Source organism: Piliocolobus tephrosceles, chromosome 16 (assembly GCF_002776525.5).
Source record: "Piliocolobus tephrosceles isolate RC106 chromosome 16, ASM277652v3, whole genome shotgun sequence".
Taxonomy (NCBI): Eukaryota; Metazoa; Chordata; class Mammalia; order Primates; family Cercopithecidae; genus Piliocolobus; species Piliocolobus tephrosceles.
Genome location: NC_045449.1, coordinates 1648406 through 1667736, shown reverse-complemented (window position 1 = coordinate 1667736; position 19331 = coordinate 1648406). Strand labels below are relative to the sequence as shown.

The window sequence follows — 19331 nt, the reverse complement described above, 5'->3', positions numbered from 1 at the left end:
TGAGCCACCACACCTGGCTAAGTTTTTAAAAAATTACTGTAGGTATGGGGTCTTCCTGTGTTGCCCAGACTGGTCTCATCCTCCTGGACTCAAAGCAATTCTTCCATCTCGGCCTCCTAAAGTGCAGGGATGACGGGTGTGAGGCACCATGCCTGCTTTCCTATTTTTAATACGTCATTTTAAAATTTCAATTTAAACATTCACTGTGAATTATTCTTTGTGCAGCCTCTTCTTTTTGATTTTTGATGGTTTCATTTTCTAACTTGAAAAGATACATCTCAAATTTATTTTGGTATAAAGTGAGGCTTTTACTTTATTTTTTGACTTGGTGTAAGGACAAACAATCTTTTCCTTTAATAGGGCCAGTGATTTGAAGATTTTTTTTGCCTTTCCCTAGAATCGTCTCTTTTGTCTAAAGTAATGTTTTTTTTTTCCAGCTTCTTTTAGGACACAAAGAAAAAATGGACTTTTTTTTCTGATTTCATTGTGCTCTTCTATACATTTTCATGAGAAAATTAAATCATTAGTAATTTCATCATCAAGAGATAATCACAGTAAAATAATGTTATATATTCAACTTGTTTCAACCAATACTTACTAAAGGCCAGCCTCAAGTTAGGCACTAGAACAAACATGATCTCTGCCTTCACGCAGTTTACTCACGGCTTAGCAGTAAACAGAGATAATTATAAAAGCTACCAGTGCGGTGAGTGCTATCACAGGAATATAGACTGCATGCTTCACATTTTTTAAAAACAAAAGTGTGCCGGGTGCAGTGGCTCACGCCTGTAATCCCAGCACTTTGGGAGACTGAGGCAGGCGGATCACAAGGTCAGGAGATCGAGACCATCCTGGCTAACATGGTGAAATCCCATCTCTACTAAAAATGCAAAAAATTAGCCGGGTGTGGTAGAGGGCACCTGTAGTCCCAGCTACTCGGGAGGCTGAGGCAGGAGAATGGTGTGAACCCAGGAGGCAGAGCTTGCAGTGAGCTGAGATCGTGCCACTACACTCCAGCTTGGGCAACAAAGCGAGACTCCGTATGAAAAGAAAAAAACAAAAAACAAAAGTGTGCATAAGATAAATCTTAGGAAAACATGTTTCTCATTAATATTATAGATACCCTATAATATCCTAGATATTTTTAGTCTAGTATAACTGAATCTGTGTCCACTGCTTTCTTATTTTTTTTTTTGAGACGGAGTCTCGCTCTGTCGCCCAGGCTGGAGTACAGTGGCCGGATCTCAGCTCACTGCAAGCTCCGCCTCCTGGGCTCACGCCATTCTCCTGCCTCAGCCTCCCGAGTAGCTGGGACTACAGGCGGCTGCCACCTCGCCCGGCTAGTTTTTTGTAGGTTTTAGTAGAGACAGGGTTTCACCGTGTTAGCCAGGATGGTCTCGATCTCCTGACCTCGTGATCCGCCCGTCTCAGCCTCCCAAAGTGCTGGAATTACAGGCTTGAGCCACCGCGCCCGGCCTACTTTCTCATTTTTTTTGAGACACAGTCTCGCTCTGTCGCCCAGGCTAGAGTGCAATGGCACGATCTCGGCTCACTGAAACCTCCGCCTCCTGGGTTCAAGCAATTCCCCTGTCTCAGCCTCCAGAGTAGCTGGGATTACAGGCGCGGGCCACTATGCCTGGCTACTTTTTGTATTTTTAGTAGAGATGGGGTTTTGCCATGCTGTCCAGACTGGTCTCGAACTCCTGACCTCAAGTGACCCACCTGCTTTGGCCTCCCAAAGTGCTGGGATTACAGGTGTGAGCCACCGTACACCCAGCCCATTTGTCCAGTGCTTTCTAATTGTGCCCTTTCTTCACACATCGTTTCTTTAGAACTGAAAAAGCCTGACAGAACAACCTGGTTCCTAGACCCCAGAATCACTATCATTTTATTAACACTAACAAGTCAAACTGAATCCAACAGGTAGAATTCCAACTATATAAAGAGGTATTCAATTGAGTGCTACAACCTATGCCAAAGCATTTTACCTTCATTATAGGGCACTGGATTGCCAATCTTTACTCCAACTGCTTCAGCGGACTTCAAAACTTCTAATTCCATCAAAATAACTACTCTCCTGCAAAAGCAGACAAACAGAAACAGGTTAGAAAAATAAATTCCGTTCAAATGATAAGCTACTCAAAATGCTTTCCCTGATGATCACTTTGATAAAACTGTTTTCCCTTTGTCATCCATTTACAAAAATATTTCTCTTCATCTTTCACTGCGTCATGATCAAGCCTTTTCTAGACTGCAGGGTTTTCATTTCCCGTCTAGTTCCTTAATTAAAATGCAGTGTTCTTGCTACGTACTGTATCTTCAAGGAGCAACTGACATGGTAAGAATTTAGATGACTAAACACGAGAATATATGGCATAAAAAGAGATGACCTGTTTTCAGAAACACATATCTAAACAATGACTTTTTCTCAGTGAAACCCAATTATGACAACAAGTTTTTTTTGTTTTTTTTTTGAGACGGAGTCTCTCTATCACCCAGGCTGGAGTACAGTGGCCGGCTCTCAGCTCACCGCAAGCTCTGCCTCCCGGGTTCACGCCATTCTCCCGCCTCAGCCTCCCGAGTAGCTGGGACTACAAGTGCCGGCCACCACGCCCGGCTAGTTTTTGTATTTTTTAGTAGAGACGGGGTTTCACCGTGTTAGCCAGGATGGTCTCGATCTCCTGACCTCGTGATCCACCCGTCTCGGCCTCCCAAAGTGCTGGGATTACAGGCTTGAGCCACCGCGCCCGGCCGACAACAAATATTTTTTAAAATGTAATTATGACCCATTTTTAACAACTTAACAGTTCTTTGATTTTTAACTCTGATTGAAATCTTGTGATAACGTCCCAATGACCTTAGGCCAAAAAGAAAAACTTGTGCCATGGCTTGCCTAGCCTGGCCTTGCTAAACTCCCTCCAGTGCATCCATGGGGCTGCCTTGCCCTCTGCCTTTTGCCCTCTGCCCTTCCTGTTTCCTTTCAGTGCTGCCATATGCGACAGTCCCTCTTGCCAGAAGGCCTTTGTCCATGCTGCTGAGATTGTGGTGGTGTGTTCTTTGTCATTTTGCCTCATCTAATACTCGTTTTTAGCTCTCATCTCAAACATCACTTCAAGAGATGCTTCCTTAATCTCTAGTTGAGATCAGGTTGCTTTGTTCTAGTCTTTCCTACAGACACGATTCCTTTCCTTCAGAACACTCTGCTCCATCTTAATTATATGTTCATTAGTTATTATGTTATTATTCTCTCTCTCTCCTACTAGACTGTCCTGTCAATAAAGACAGGTATCCCTCCAGTGCTTAATGAAGCAAATGGCCCACAGTTGTTGCTCAATACATACTTGATGAGCACATCACAATGTCTGCATCTTAAAAAGAACTGAAACACTGGCCGGGTGCGGTGACTCACGCCTGTAATCCCAGCACTTTGGGAGGCCGAGACGGGCGGATCACGAGGTCAGGAGATCAAGACCATCCTGGCTAACACGGTGAAATCTCATCTCTACAAAAAAATACACAAATCTAGCTGGGCGGATGCCTGTAGTCCCAGCTACTCGGGAGGCTGAGGCAGGAGAATGGCGTAAACCCGGGAGGCAGAGCTTGCAGTGAGCTGAGATCCAGCCACTGCACTCCAGCCTGAGCCACAGAGCGAGACTCCGTCTCAAAAAAAAAAAAGAACTGAAACACGAAGAAGGAATTTAACGGGAACCCATCTGGAGGCAGGGAGACCAAGAGAAGAGACGAAATGACAGAGGCCTGAAAGAGGTTAGTGGCCGTGGAGATGAAGAAACTGGCCTAGAGCAATACTCAAGCAATAATCTACCCGGTTTCATCACATTTTACACTTCAAATGATCTGACTGCTGGTTCTGGATTTTTACATACAATCAATCGGTGTGTGCTACCCTTATCAGGTTTCACATCAGAGTTTCAATAAGATAAGCTTGAAATTATCTGTTCCTGAAAATGGTATCTAGATTCCCTGTAATAACTAGCTGATAGATACTTAGTGGCAGATATTTAACTACTTTCCAAAATTATACAAATCACTTCAGAACATATAAAAATAGAAGGCTTATGAATCATTCAGTATGACTCTAATACTAAAACCTAAGATGAAACACACACACAAAACCAAAACTAATTTCATCCTGCGATATCCCACAAATCCTAAATAAAATATCAGCAAGATGAACCTAGCAGCATATTAAAAGAAGACACCAATATCAACTTACAGAGAATACAGATGACAAGGACACATGAAGCGACTTTACAGGGATGCAATCAGCCAAATCCAGACTGGGGGAAACTGCATGAGGTGAAGGATGAATGACCTGGTTTCTTCAGCAAATAAACAGTAAAGGAGAAAAAAGGTAGAGGCAGAGCCTACAGATTAAGTCAGAGAGACTTAACAGACCGTCAATCTACTGTCACGGGAACCTTGTTTTGGATTCTGATTCATATAGATTGTGCAGGCCCACGCGCACGCGCACACACGTACACGCACGCACACACGCACAAGTGGGAAATGCAACACTGACAGGGTATTTGTTATTTTAGGTGTGAAATGGGATACTGTCTTTTTAAGAGGTCTTATCTTTCAAAAATATATACTAAAATATTTATGGATGAAATAATATGATGTCTGAGATTTACTTCGAAATTACAGAGGAGAGTTGGACGTTGCAAGGATGGAGATAAAGCAAAAGTGGACAACAGGTGACAATTTGGAGCTGAATGAAAGGCTATATGGGCACTCATGAAACTACTGTGTATTCTGTCTATTTTTGTAGATGTTTAAAATTTTCCAGAAAAAAGATTTTAAAAAATAAAAACAGAAAGAAAATTAGCAAGCTAAGAGGATTATTATTATTATTCTTTGAGAGAGAGTCTCACTCTGTCGCCCAGGCTGCAGTGCAATGGCACAATCTCAGCTCACTGCAACCTCCGCCTCCCAGGTTCAAGCGATTTTCCTACCTCAGCCTCCTGAGTAGCTAGGATTATAGGCATCTGCCACCACACCTGGCTAATTTTTGTATTTTTAGTAGAGACGGGGGTTCCACCATGTTGGCCAGGCTGGTCTCGAACTCCCCACCTCAGGTCATCCACCTGCCTCAGCCTCCTCAAGTGCTGGGATTACAGGCGTGAGCCACCAGCCCAACCTAGGATTATTTTCTTAAGGCAGGATTTATCGCAAGAAAGAAACAAGAGTTGAGTATTAGGCAATCTTTTTTTTTTTTTTTTTTTTTTTGAGACACAATCTTGCTCTGTCACGCAGGCTGGAGTGCAGTGGGGCGATCTCAACTCACTGCAACCTCCACCTCTCAGGTTCAAGTGATTCTCCTGCCTCAGCCTCCCGGGTAGCTGAGATTACAGGCACCTGCCACCACACCCGGCTAATTTTTGTATTTTTAGTAGAGACAGGGTTTCACCATGTTGACCAGGCTGGTCTCAAACTCCTGACCTCAGGTGATCCGCCTGCCTCAGCCTCCCAAAGTGCTGGGATTACAGGCGTGAGCCACCGTGCCTGGTTGATAATTATTTTTTAAAATATTACTAATACACAGTATGTTGACAAACTTAATGCCAAACACTTCTTTTTAAATAACATGTTTATTGAGATATCACTCGCATACCATAATGAATTCACCCTTTCAGAGAGGATAATCCCAGGAGTTTTGCATTCCGCAGTTATGCAAGCATCACCACTACCTAACTTGAGAACGTTGTCGTCATCCCCAAAAGAAACCATGTGTACAATGACAGTCACTCCACACTCTACCACCCCTGAGAACCAATCATTGAATTTGTTTTTATGAATTTGTCTATTTAGAAATAGGTACGCATTTTTTTTTGAGATGGGGTCTTCTCTGTCACCCAGGCTGGAGTGCAACGGGGCAATCTCGGCTCACTGCAATCTCCGCCTCCCGGGTTCAAGCGATTCTCCTGCCTCAGTCTCCCGAGTAGCTGGGACTACAGGCACCCGCCACACGCCCAGTTAATTTGTGTATTTTTAGTAGAGATAGGGTTTCACTATGTTGGCCAGGATGGTCTTGATCTCATGACCTTGCAATCTGCCCGCCTCAGCCTCCCACAGTGCTGGGATTACAGGCGTGAGCCACCGCACTCGGTCAATAGATGCTCACATGTTAGCGCTTATGAGTATAATGGGTACATTTTCCATAGGTGTCCTTTGACCCCACAATACGAATTCTAATAATCTGTTACTCAGAAATAAAAGCATAAACACGTAAAGGTAAAGTACAAGGACGACTGCTAAAGTCCTGTTTAGAATAAACCTAGATGGATGGGTGCAGCACACCAACATGGCACATGTATACATATGTAACCTGCACGTTATGCACATGTACCCTAGAACTTAAAGTATAATAAAAAATAAAATAAAATAAAATAAAAAAAAGAAAAAAAAAATAAACCTAGATGATCACCAAAAAAGCATGGAGTAAATACACCCAGTCATACACAGCCTCTCGGCAGAGGTACGGAAGAACACGAGGCAAGCCTCCAAGCGGAGGCAGTGCAGTCAGGCAAAGCCCAGGGAAGCAGAGCTGTCTCCGTGACCGGAGAGAGTGAGCTGTGAGGAGTTTCCCAGCAAGGACTGCACCCCATCCCAGCAACGCTTCCACCCTCTCCCACGACCACGCCCTGGAGGACAGAAGAGTGGCTGGAAAGCGCCACGTAAGCACCCAAAGTGGCCTGGACTGGAAGACAAAAGGTCCCACGTGTGAAGGCTGGCAACGTGTACCTCGCCTAGACTATGTCAGAGCAAATGCCAAGTCGGGACGGGACTGTCCACATGAAGCATGAACAAAATAAAAAGGGATGACAAAGCAACCACACAACACACAACAATGCGTCCGAGTGAAAGGAACGGGGAGGCAGAGACGATTAAAGAACCCACTCTAGAAGAAAGTGCGAGCCAAGAAAAGGAGCAAGCACTCCTCCAAAGCGATCTGCAAAATAAGTACGACTGTACACATTCGACCAATGAAGAGCCAAACGATGAGCTAAAACAGGAGATGAAGAAGAAAAGGGAGCTTGAACAGCTAAGAAAAAACAGAACAAAATCAATACTATCATACATCTCATAATTTATAAAGATGGAGGAGCAGAAAAGAGAAGGCTAAAAACTGTACTATTATGTTGGAAAACCTTGAGGCAAGCCAATGCATCCATTAGAAAAAAGGTTAAACTAAAGACCTATATGGAGGTCAAAGTTATCTACAACATATGTAAAAACTAGAGCTCAGTAAATGAAATAGAAAACAACATTAAGGAATAACACACAGAAAAACTTCCTTGAAAAGAACTGAATCTGCGGACTGAACGAGCATATCACATACCAGAAAAAAAAAGAATCTGTGCAACTGACATTGAGGCATAGCCTGGTTAAGTACTGAAGTTGAGATATAAAGAAAAAAAATCTTCAGGAATACAGGTAGAAAAAGCAAAGCTTACTAGCTGGCCACGGTGCTGAGTGCCTGTAGTCCCAGCTACTTGGGAGGCTGAGGTGGGAGAATCACCTGAACCTGGGAGGTCAAGGCTGCAATGAGCCCTGATGGTGCCACTGCACTCCTGCCTGGGCAACCAGAGTGAGGCCTCAAGAAAAAAAAAAGCAAAGTTTTCTACAAGGGAAGAAATCAAACCAGGCTGCCCTTAAGACTTCTCCAGATCAACACTCAATGCCAGAAGACAAAATTCTGAGGGTAAAGTCACAGAACCTAATAGACAGTCAGGCAAGTTGTCATCCAGTAGAAAGGCCAACAGGCTGATAATGGGGAATATGGCATTAAAGAGCCCGTCCAGAAAAAAGTTCTTGAGCGAAATCAAACCAACCTAAAGAGTTAGGAAAAAAGAACAGCTGGAGAAAATTAGCAGTCCCAAAACCAGTGTAACCAAATTTTTAAAAACTAATTACTTAAACCTTTTAGTATTGTTGATCGTTTTTTATTTTGGTGGTGGTGGTGGTGGTTATTTTGGACATTTTTGAGATAGGATCTTACTCTACTGCCCAGGGTTCAGGCCATTCTCTCTCCTCAGCCTTCCGAGTAGCTGGGACCACAGGCACCTGCCACTACGCCCAGCTCACTTTTATTTTTTTTCAGAGACAAGGTCTCACCATATTGTCCGGGCTGGTCACAAACTCCTGGGCTCAAGTGATCCTCCCTACCTGGTCTCCCAAAGTGTTGGGACGACAGGTGTGAGCCACTGCACCTTGCCTAAAGTAAGTCATTTTTTAGCAATGAGAATAACAGTTCTATTCATCATTGTATCTCCAGCATGCAGCAACTTGTCGGTGTACAACACATTCTTTTTAAAAATTTTTTTTTTTAGAGATAGTCTCTTGCTGTGTTGCCCAGGCTGGAGTACAGTGATGCAATCCCAGCTCACTGCCGTCTCAAACTCCCGGGGTTAGGGAATCCTCCCACTTCAGCCTCCCATGTAGCTAGCACTGTAGCATGTGCCACCACACCTCGCTAATTTATGTAACTTTTTTTTTTTTTTTCTTTTTGTAGAGACAGGGTCTGGCTATGTCACCCAGGCTGGTCTCAAACTCCTGACCTCAAGCAACACTCTCACCTTAGCCCCCCAAAGTGCTGGGATTACAGGCATGAGCCACCACACATGGTTCAACATATTCTGTATTGGCTAAATACAGTATTTAATATAAAAGATTCAAGATTGCACGCATATACACACAAAAGCAGCATTACAAAGTAATTATTGTTTTCTGCTGTAAAATAAGGGACCTCTTTTCATTAAAAGATACTTTTGAGGCCGGGTGAGGTGGCTCGTACCCGTAATCCCAGCACTTTGGGAGGCTGAGGTGGGCAGATTGCCTAAGTTCAGGAGTTCGAGACCAGCCTGGGCAACATGGCAAAACCCAGTTTCTACCAAAAACAAACAAAAAAGATAAGATACTTTTGGGGGAAATCCTAAAAGCGCTGCTTCTGAAGAAATTAGAAATAACAAGATTTCTGCATTCTACTTTAATCTTCTGCTCTGAAATTTCCGACTTGTTTCCATGTTTCTCTTCCTTGGGTGCCATGTGTTAGCTACCTGAGTTCTTAACTGAATAGCTGTTAAATTCTTAGCTGAAAACTCACTATTGCCTTTTTTGTTCTTAAATTCGTTCCCATTCTACAATACAGTAAGACAGGAGAAAACCACACCACATACCTTCCGTCTTTCAGAGTGTTCACGATAAATCGGTGAATCTGGCAAACACAGTTGCTGGACAGTCGTTCTTGCTCCACAAGGGGGTTCAACTGTGTTGCCAACATGAAAGCTGAAAAGCACAGAGATTTCTTTAGCCTCCAAAATCCTGCAGTCTTAAGAATCTGTGCTAGCAGAATCATAGAATCATACCTGTGCTAGCAAAGAAAAATGCCTTAAATATGTCCCTGAAATGAAAACTAGTCAGACTCTACACAGTGAAAAACTGTATATTTTGCTGTTAAACATTTGCTGCTCCTCTTAAATGTGTGAATTTGTTAAAGTGGTCAAAATCATTTAAAAATTCTCTCCTTTCTCCCCTTCATAGCTTCCGACACAGAAATAAAACCCCCAAACAGGAAAGTATAGGGCAGCTAACCCATCACGCTCACTGATGTCAACATCATCCTTAGGGAAATTAATCAGAGAAAACACAGAACACCAGTTAGAGAAAATTAATTAAGCCAAGTGGCAGCTTTCCACTACTTCTAGTCTATCGTTAGAATGCTGACAGCTGTAATTCCGTCTGAATGAAGTACACAGCCAAGCAAGTATGGACTTCATGAATGCCCCCAAATTATGGCAACCAAAGGGCTGGGTGTGCTTCTATTATTTAAATATTCACACATTTCTAGATGGATACGCCATACTCACAGGACAGAGTGTTCAATCCATCACTCATAAGCAGTCGATAACGCGGCGGACTATTCCCCGTAGTAATGGGACGGATGTTCTAGGATAGAAAACTTGATTTATTAGCCAGGTTGTCTGCCCCGTCCCCAGGGATAAGTAAACCGAACTGGCAGGAGAGTGAGTTTGCCATTAGTTCAACACAAACTGAACTGTTTGCCCATTCTCTTGACACCTAAATCCAAGTAAAAGAAAATTGGATTTGATGATTTTCCCACTAACCTCTCCACTGACATTATTAAACACAATAGAGAGGGAAGTAAAACGAGCTGCCTGTACTCTTGAGTTCTCACTCCTGACTCAAATCTGGCTGAAAATCAATTACCAATATAAATAAATAAATAAATACATAAATAATGAGGCACCCAATATACACAAGGTGCTGTGTAGCAAATGTGCTAAAAATACAAAACGAACAAAAAGTATCCTTGTCCTGAAGGGGCTAACAACTGGGGTGGAGATGGAGGCACAGAGACCTAAGTGACACGTGCCCATGATCAGGTCGCAGAGCCGAGACCTTTATCCCCACATGAGAGACAGCAGAGGCAGGTTTCCAAAGGAAGTGAAATCTGCACACAGAGGCCACACTGACCCACAGCCAGTGCGGCGCAGCAGAGACCCACCAGACCGGCGGACTGAAAACTTGCAGGCGTAAGCCCGCATTCTGCTTCTATTTTTCGAAACTCCCACTGAAGTTCGAGAACCCCTTAAATAAATGATGTGTTAACTGAAGAACGTTAAGGTGACAAGTTCATATTAGATGTATTTCTGGAAGTCATGTAAAAGGCTGATGAGAATGAGACAAACCCAAGGGCAGAAAGGCAAGGGGCACCACAGTCATCTAGCAACGGTGAGGAGGAAGACAGACAAAGCCTTCAATCTGAACCTCCAAAGACAGTAGAACTTAGCAGCTCACGTAGTAATATTTTCAAAAAGCCTGGCTCCTTTCAGGGGTACAATGTAGACTGGCCTATTTTTTTGTGACAAGGTGGGGAATTTCCGATAGTGGACAAATCTGTCTGTCCTTCATCGGACCGTAATTTATGATTAGCTGACTGTAATGAAGTTGACAAGGAACACACACAGGTCCTTACGATGACTTGGAGGATGGGCTTCATGGACGTCTCCCCCTGCTGCATGATGGCCTGAGGGAGTAAACACAGGTTTGTGTGAGATATGCACTCAAAGCAAGCAAAAAATGACATGTTTTTATGGTTCGTATTTGGAATATACACATAAGATTGTTCAAAGAGCCTACTCAGAGCCTGTCAGCTGAAACGTCTAGTTTATCCCTCTGGACAAATCATAAAATGGTAAGAGGGGCCAGGCGCGGTGGCTCAAGCCTGTAATCCCAGCACTTTGGGAGGCCGAGACGAGTGGATCACGAGGTCAGGAGATTGAGACCATCCTGGCTAACATAGTGAAACCCCGTCTCTAGTAAAAACTACAAAAAACTAGCCGGGCAACGTGGCGGCGCCTGTAGTCCCAGCTACCCGGGAGGCTGAGGCAGAAGAATGGCGTGAACCCGGGAGGCGGTGAGCTGAGATCCGGCCACAGCACTCCAGCCTGGGTGACAGAGCGAGACTCCGTCTCAAAAAAAAAAAATGGTAAGAGGGAGACACGTGTTTTACAACAAGGAAACACAGTACATCTCTAACACCGGTATCACGTATGTATTCGTTATTCATAACAGCACAGTCATTTCCCTCTAGTACTCATTAACAGGGAATTAGATAAATAAATTCTATATATATTAAAGAGATAATAAGGGAATGTTAGGAACAACTTTATTAAACAACCAAGATAAACTGGATAAACCTCTCGAAAAATACAAATTATCAAAACTGATACAAAAGAAAATCTATGTAGCTCTGTATCTATTAAAGAAATTGAATTTATAGTTCTAAATATTCCAAAAGAGAACACTCTAGGTCCAGATGGCTTTACTGGTGAATTCTAACATTTAAGAACAAACAAAAACTTGCATAAATTATTTCAGAAAATAGAAAAGACAAGACTTTCTTTCCAAGTCATTTTATGATGTTAGGTTTACCACGACAGGAAAAAAAAAAAACAAAGACCACCCCATGCAGTAGTTCACGCCTATAATCCTAGCACTTTGGGAGGCCAAGGTGGGAGGACTGTTTTGAGCTAAGACTTCAAGACCAGCCTAGGCAACACAGTGAGACTCTGTCTAAAAAAAAAAAAAAAAACTTCAACAAAATAATATCAAATCAAATCCAGCACTATATAAAATGGATAATATGTCATGACCAAGTGTGATTTATTCAAGGAAGGCAAGGTTTATTCAACAACTGAAAAATCAATGTCATTTGTCACATTCACACAATAGAGAAAAATCATTATCAACTGAACAGATACAGAAAAGGCAACACTTATTCATTATAAAGTCTTGGCAAACTAGGCATAGAAGTAATGCTTAAACTGATAGCTGACCTCTACAAAAAAAAACCTATGGTTACCATCACACTTAACAGTAAAAGACAATAACAGGCTACTAAGATCGGGAATAAGGCAAGGATATACCTCTTAACATCTTTATTCAATGTGGTATTAGAGGTTCTAACTAACGCAATAAGGCAAGGAAAAAAAGGGCAGAAAGATTAAAAAGGAACTGGCCGGGTGCGGTGGCTCATGCTTGTAATCCCACCACTTTGGGAGGCCAAGGCGGGCAGATCTCTTGAGGTCAAGAGCTCGAGACCAGCCTGGCCAACATGGTGAAACACTGATTCTTCCAAAAATTTAAAAAATTAGCTGGGTGTGATGGCGCATGCCTGTAATCCCAGCTGCTGGGGAGGCTGAGACAGGAGAATCGCTTGAATTCAGGAGGCAGAGGTTGGAGGGAGCTGAGATCGCGCCACTGCACTCCAGCCTTGGCAACAGAGTGAGGCTCCCTCTCCAAATAAAAAATAAAAATATTAAAAAGGAACAAATAAAACCTCCTTTATTTGTAGACAACATGATCCTTCACATAGAAAATCCTAAGGTATCTATAAAAACTAGTAAGTTGATTTAGCAAGTTTGCAGGACACAAGGCGGGTGTGGAAAAATCACGCGTATTTCAATATACTAGCAATAAAAACTGAAGAATGAAATTTTCAAAAATGCCACTTAGACACCATCAAAAAAAAATTTATTTTTTGAGATAGTCTCGCTCTGTCTTGCTAGAGTCCAGTGGCGCAATCTCAGCTCACTGCAACCTCTAACACCTGGGTTCAAGCAGTTCTCCTGCTGCAGCCTCCCGAGTAGCTGGGGTTACAGGCGTGCACCACCACACTCAGCTAATTTTTGTATTTTTGTAGAGATGGGGTTCACCATGTTGGTCAGGCTGGTCTCGAACTCCTGACCTCTGGTGATCTGCCCACCTCAGCCTCCCAAAATGCCGGGATTACAGGCATGAGACACCACGCCGGGCCTCAAAAGTAAACTATTTAGGGATATATTTAACAGCACATATGTAAGAACTGCACACTGAAAACTACCAACAAGGCTCATGCTTATAATCTCAGCACTTTCGGAGACGGAAGCAGGAGGATCACTTGAGCCCAGGAGTTCGAGACCAGCCTGGGCAACATAAGGAGACCCATCTCTATAAAAAGTTAGCCAGGTGGGGCCGGGCACGGTGGCTCACACCTGTAATCCCAGCACTGTGGGAGGCTGAGGCGGGCGGATCACGAGGTCAGGAGTTTGAGACCAGCCTGGCCAACATGGCGAAACCCCGTCTCTACAAAAAATACAAAAAGTAGCTAGGTGTGGTGGCACACGCCTGCAGTCCCAGCTACTCGAGAGGCTGAGGCAGGAGGATTGCTTGCATCTGGGAAGAAGAGGCTACAGTAAGGTGAGATGGCACCACTGTACTCTAGCCTGAGTGACAGAGTAAAGCCCTGTCTCAAAGAAAAAACAACAACAACAACAAAAAACAATTAGCTGGGCGTAGTGGTCCCAGCTACTTGGAGGGTGAGGTGGAAGGATCACTTGAGCCAGGGAGATAAAGCTGCAGTAAACTATGATCATGTATGTCACTGCACTCCAGCCTGGGTGACTGAGTGAGAACCTGCCTCAAAAAAATAAAATAAAAATAAAAATAAGAAATGAAGCTCGAGGCCAGGCACAGTGGCTCAGGCCTGTAGTCCTAGCATTTTGGGAGGCCAAGGTAGGCGGATCACATGAGGTTGGGAGTTCGAGACTAGCCTGGTCAGCATAGTGAAATCCCATCTCTAACAAAAATACCAAAATTAGCTGGGTGTGGTGGCAGGCGACTGTAATCCCAGCTATTCAGGAGGCTGAAGTAGGAGAACTGCTTGAACCCGAGAGGTGGAGGTTGCAATGAGCTGAGATTGCGCCACTGCACTCCAGCCTGGGTGAGAGAGTGAGACACTGCCTCAAAAAAAAAAAAAAAAAAAAAAAGAAAAAGAAAAGAAAGAAATGAAGCTGGAGAATTTACAATGCCAAATTTCAAGATTTACTATAAATCTGCAATTTTTATGACAATGTGGTATTGACATAAGTACCAACATAGAAATCAATTGCAGAACAGACATTCCAGAAATAGAGATATACACATATATAGTCCATTGATTTTATCTAAAGTGACTAAGTCACCCAATCTAACAGGATAGTCTTTTCAATAAACAGGGCTGGAACAACTGAATATCTATATTAAGAAAAAGATCTATATATCATAGATAAAATAGTAAACTTGAAATGCATCACAGACCATAAGGCAAGGCTAAAACTATAAAACTTCTGGAAGAAAACACAGTATAAAAGATTTGTGACCTTGGCTGGGGTAGGCAAAGATTTCTCTTTTTTTTTTTTTTTTGAGACTGAGTTTCCCTCTTGTTGCCCAGGCTGAAGTGCAATGGCGCAATCCTGGCTCACCGCAACCTCCACCTCCTGGGTTGAAGCCATTCTCCTGACTCAGCCTCCCGAGTAGCTGGGATTACAGGCACCCACCACCACGCCCCGCTAATTTTGTATTTTTAGTAGAGACAAGAGTTCTCCATGTTGGCCAGGCTGGTCTCGAACTCCCGACCTCAGATGATCTGCCCGCCTCGGCCTCTCAAAGTGCTGGGATTACAGGCATGAGCCACCACAACCGGCCTAGCAAAGATTTCTTAGGACACACAAATACAAGTCTGCAAAAAACAAAACAAAAACAGACAAAAAACCACAACCTGATAACGTGGACTTCATCAAAATTTAAAAGCGCACTTCAAAAAAACAAAATTTCAAAAAAGAAAAAGCAAGTCACAGATTGGGAGAAAATATATGTAATATTTATATTCAACAAAAGACCTATCAAGAATAAAGAATTTTTACAACTCTTTAATAAGCACAAAACCCAATTTTTAGGTGAACAAAAGACGTGAACAGACACTTCTTTTGTGAACATATACAAATGGCCAGTAAGCCCATGAAAAGATGCTCAGTCGCCAGAGAAATACAAATTAAAACCACGGTGAGATACCTTTTTACTTTCACTAGAATACCCAAGATCAAAGACTGGTGACTGGCAAGGACATGGAGCAACTAGAATTCTCATAATCACACTGGAAAAGTCTGGCAATTTCTTTTAAACAGTTACCTATGACCCAGCAATGACGTGCCTAGATATTTATCCCAGAGAAATGAAAACCTATTTCCACAAAAAGATTTGTACTTAAATGGTCATAACATCTTCATTTAAGTCAAAAGATGAAAATAACCCAAACGTGCAATAATAAACAAATTTTGTTATAGTCACACAATGGAATACTACTGAGCAATACAAAAGTACAAACTACTGAATTAACATGGATAAATCTCAAAAACCATTTTGGTCCAGAGTGGTGGCTTATGCCTGTAATCCCAACACTTCGGGAGGCCAAGGTGGGAGGATCACTTGACCCCAGGAGTTCAAGATCATCCTGGACAACACACCAAAACCTCATCTCTACAAAAAACACTTTTAGGACGGGTGCAGTGGCTCACGCCTGTAATCCCAGCACTCTGGGAGGCCGAGGTGGGTGGATCACGAGGTCAAGAGATCGAGACCATCCTGAACAATATGGTGAAACCCCATCTCTACTAAAAATACAAAAATTCGCCAGGCATAGCTGCTCGGGAGGCTGACCCAGGAGGCAGAGGTTGCAGTGAGCTGAAGTCATGCCACTGCACTCCAGACTGGCAACAGAGCGAGACTGAGTCTCAAAAAAAAAAAAAATTTTTTTTTTTTTTAATTAGCCAAGAGTGGTGGCATGCACCTGTAGTCCCAGCTACTCAGGAGGCTGAGGTGCGAGGATCTCTTGAGTTCAGGAAGTCAAGGCTGGAGTGAGCCATGACTGTGTCACTGTACTCCAGCCTGGATGACAAAGACCTTACCTCTGGAAAAACACAAAAAAATTGCTGAAAGAAGCCAGACACAAAAGAGTAGATATCATTTGATTCCATTTATATGAAGTCTTAGTAAAGTCAAAACTAACCTACAGAGACAAGGAGGGAACTAACCTACAGAGGGAAGGAGCAGGAGGAGGGGTGCACTGATGGAACTATTCTGTATCTCCACTGGGGCAATGCGGTTACAGGGGTGCGTACATTTGTCAAAGTTCATCAAGCTGTACACTTAAAATAGGTGCGATTTGGCTGGGCGTGGTGGCTCATGCCTGTAAATCCCAGCACTTCGGGAGGCCAAGGCGGGCAGATCATGTGCCCAGCCTGGCCAACATGGCAAAACCCTGTCTCTACTAAAAGTACAAAAACTAGACGGGCGAGGTGGTGTGCACTTGTAACCCCAGCTATTAAGGAGGCTGAGGCATGAGAATTACTTGAACCTGGGAGGCAGAAGTTGCAGTGAGCTGACATTGCACCACTACACTCCAGCCTGGGCAACAGGAGACTCTGTCTAAAAAAAAAAAAAAGGTGCAATTTATTATTTATTATATGTAAGTGAAATGTCAATGACAGTGATTTTTCTAAAATGCAGTTATTTCTGGGGAATAGAAGTGGACAAAGTAGGGCAGAAGGTCAGTAATTACATTAAACACCTCTTTCTTCTTTATAAATGAAATAGAGACAGGATCTTGCTATGCTGCCCAGCCTGGTATCAAACTCCTTCTTGGCCTCAAGAGATCCTCCTGCCTTAGCCTCCCCAAGTGACATGAACACATGTGAGCCACCATACCCAGCCACAAACACTTTTCTGTTCCATTTGATTTTAAAACCACATGCATATATGAGAGGAATTGAAGGCCGGGCGCGGTGGCTCACGCCTGTAATCCCAGCACTTTGGGAGGCCGAGACGGGCGGATCACGAGGTCAGGAGATCGAGACCATCCTGGCTAACCCAGTGAAACCCCGTCTCTACTAAAAAAAATACAAAAAACTAGCCGGGCGAGGTGGCGGGCGCCTGTAGTCCCAGCTACTCGGGAGGCTGAGGCAGGAGAATGGCGTGAACCCAGGAGGCAGAGCTTGTAGTGAGCAGAGATCTGGCCACTGCACTCCAGCCTGGGCGACAAAGCGAGACTCCGTCTCAAAAAAAAAAAAAAAAAAAGAGAGGAATTGAAAAAGTACATGAAAAATGTGCATTATGAAAAAACTATCCATGCATTTCAAAAATTTTTTGCACTGAAATAAACTCATACTAACTTGTTATAACATGTCTGAACAAGATCTAGCGTGAGTCACTAAGAAGGATAAGACATCAATTTGAACAGAGCCCCATCAGAGCAACATGAATTCTGCTAAAATTGAAGCAACAATGAACACCAAATACAAGGTGAAGCTTGGGTGGAAGAAGGATGAAATAACCAATGCTTTATGAAAGAAAAGTATATGGGGACAATGCTCCAAAGAAATCAGCTGTTTACAAATGGGTAACTCGCTTTAAGGGACAAGGCCAGGCACAGTGGCCATGCCTACAATCCCAAAGACTTGGGAGGCAAGGCAGGAGAACTGTTTGGAGGCCAAGAGTTCAAGACCAGCTTAGGGAAGATGGTGAAACCCCCATCTCTACACAAGATTTAAAAAAAAAAATTAAGGCCGGGTGCGGTGGCTCAAGCCTGTAATCCCAGCACTGTGGGAGGCCGAGACGGGCGGATCACAAGGTCAGGAGATCAAGACCATCCTAGCTAACACGGTGAAACCCCGTCTCTACTAAAAAATACAAAAAACTAGCCGGGCGAGGTGGCGGGCGCCTGTAGTCCCAGCTACTCGGGAGGCTGAGGCAGAAGAATGGCGTAAACCCGGGAGGCGGAGCTTGCAGTGAGCTGAGATTCGGCCACTGCACTCCAGCCTGGGCGACAGAGCAAGACCCCGTCTCAAAAAAAAAAAAAAAAAAATTAGCTGGGCACGGTGGCATGCACCTGTAGTCCCAGCTACTCGAGAGGTTGGGGTGGGAGGATCACTTGAGCCCAGGAGTTGGAGGTTGCAGTGAGGTATGATCATGCCACTGCACTCCAGCCTGAGAGACAAAAAACGAGACTGTCATTTAAAAAAAAAATTACGGCCAGATGCAATGGCTCAAGTCTGTAATCCAGGCCAAGACGGGCATATCACTCGAAGCCAGGAGTTCAAGACCAGCCTGACCAACATGACGAAACCTTGTCTCTACTAAAAACACAAAAATTAGCTGGGCATGGTGGCACACATCTGTAATTGGGAGGCTGAGGCAAAAGAATCGCTTGAACCCAGGAGGTGGAGGTTGCCACGAGCCGAGATCGCGCCTCGGCACTCTAGCCTGGGCAACAGAGTGAGACCCTGTTTAAAAAAAAAAAAAGGCCGGGCGCGGTGGCTCAAGCCTGTAATCCCAGCACTTTGGGAGGCCGAGACGGGCAGATCACGAGGTCAGGAGATAAAGATCATCCTGGCTAACACGGTGACATCCCGTCTCTACTAAAAAATACAAAAAACTAGCCAGGGGAGGTGGCGGACGCCTGTAGTCCCAGCTACTCGGGAGGCTGAGGCAGGAGAATGGCCTGAACCCGGGAGGCGGAGCTTGCAGTGAGCTGAGATCCGGCCACTGCACTCCAGCCCAGGTGACAGAGACAGACTCCGTCTCAAAAAAAAAAAAAAAAAAAGAAAATCCCTAGTAAGTATACAAAGCAACAAAATGTAATAATCAAGGGCACATGTGTTCGGCCAGGCGAGGTGGCTCATGCCTGTAATCCCAGCACTTTGGGAGGCCGAGGCAGGTGGATCACGAGGTCAGGAGATCGAGACCATCCTGGCTAACACGGTGAAACCCCGTATCTACTAAAAATACAAAAAATTAGCTGGGCATGGTGGCGGGCGCCTGTAGTCCTAGCTACTCAGGAGGCTGAGGCAGGAGAATGGAGTGAACCTGGGAGGCGGAGCTTGCATTGAGCCGAGATCCCGCCACTGCACTCCTGCCTGGGCGACAGAGCG

At 44.0% G+C, this 19331-nt stretch overlaps 1 protein-coding gene across 1 annotated transcript in view; it reads right to left on the bottom strand.

Moving 5' to 3' along the window:
- RPA1 (replication protein A1) overlaps positions 1-19331 on the bottom strand; it is a 63549-nt gene that overhangs the window by 39755 nt on the left and 4463 nt on the right. Inside the window, exons 2-5 of the mRNA XM_026449621.1 lie at positions 11021-11071; positions 9891-9969; positions 9201-9309; positions 1989-2077 (exon numbers count right to left, since the gene is read on the bottom strand). Coding sequence (XP_026305406.1) covers positions 1989-2077; positions 9201-9309; positions 9891-9969; positions 11021-11071 — 328 coding nt within the window. The remainder of the gene's footprint in view (positions 1-1988; positions 2078-9200; positions 9310-9890; positions 9970-11020; positions 11072-19331) is intronic.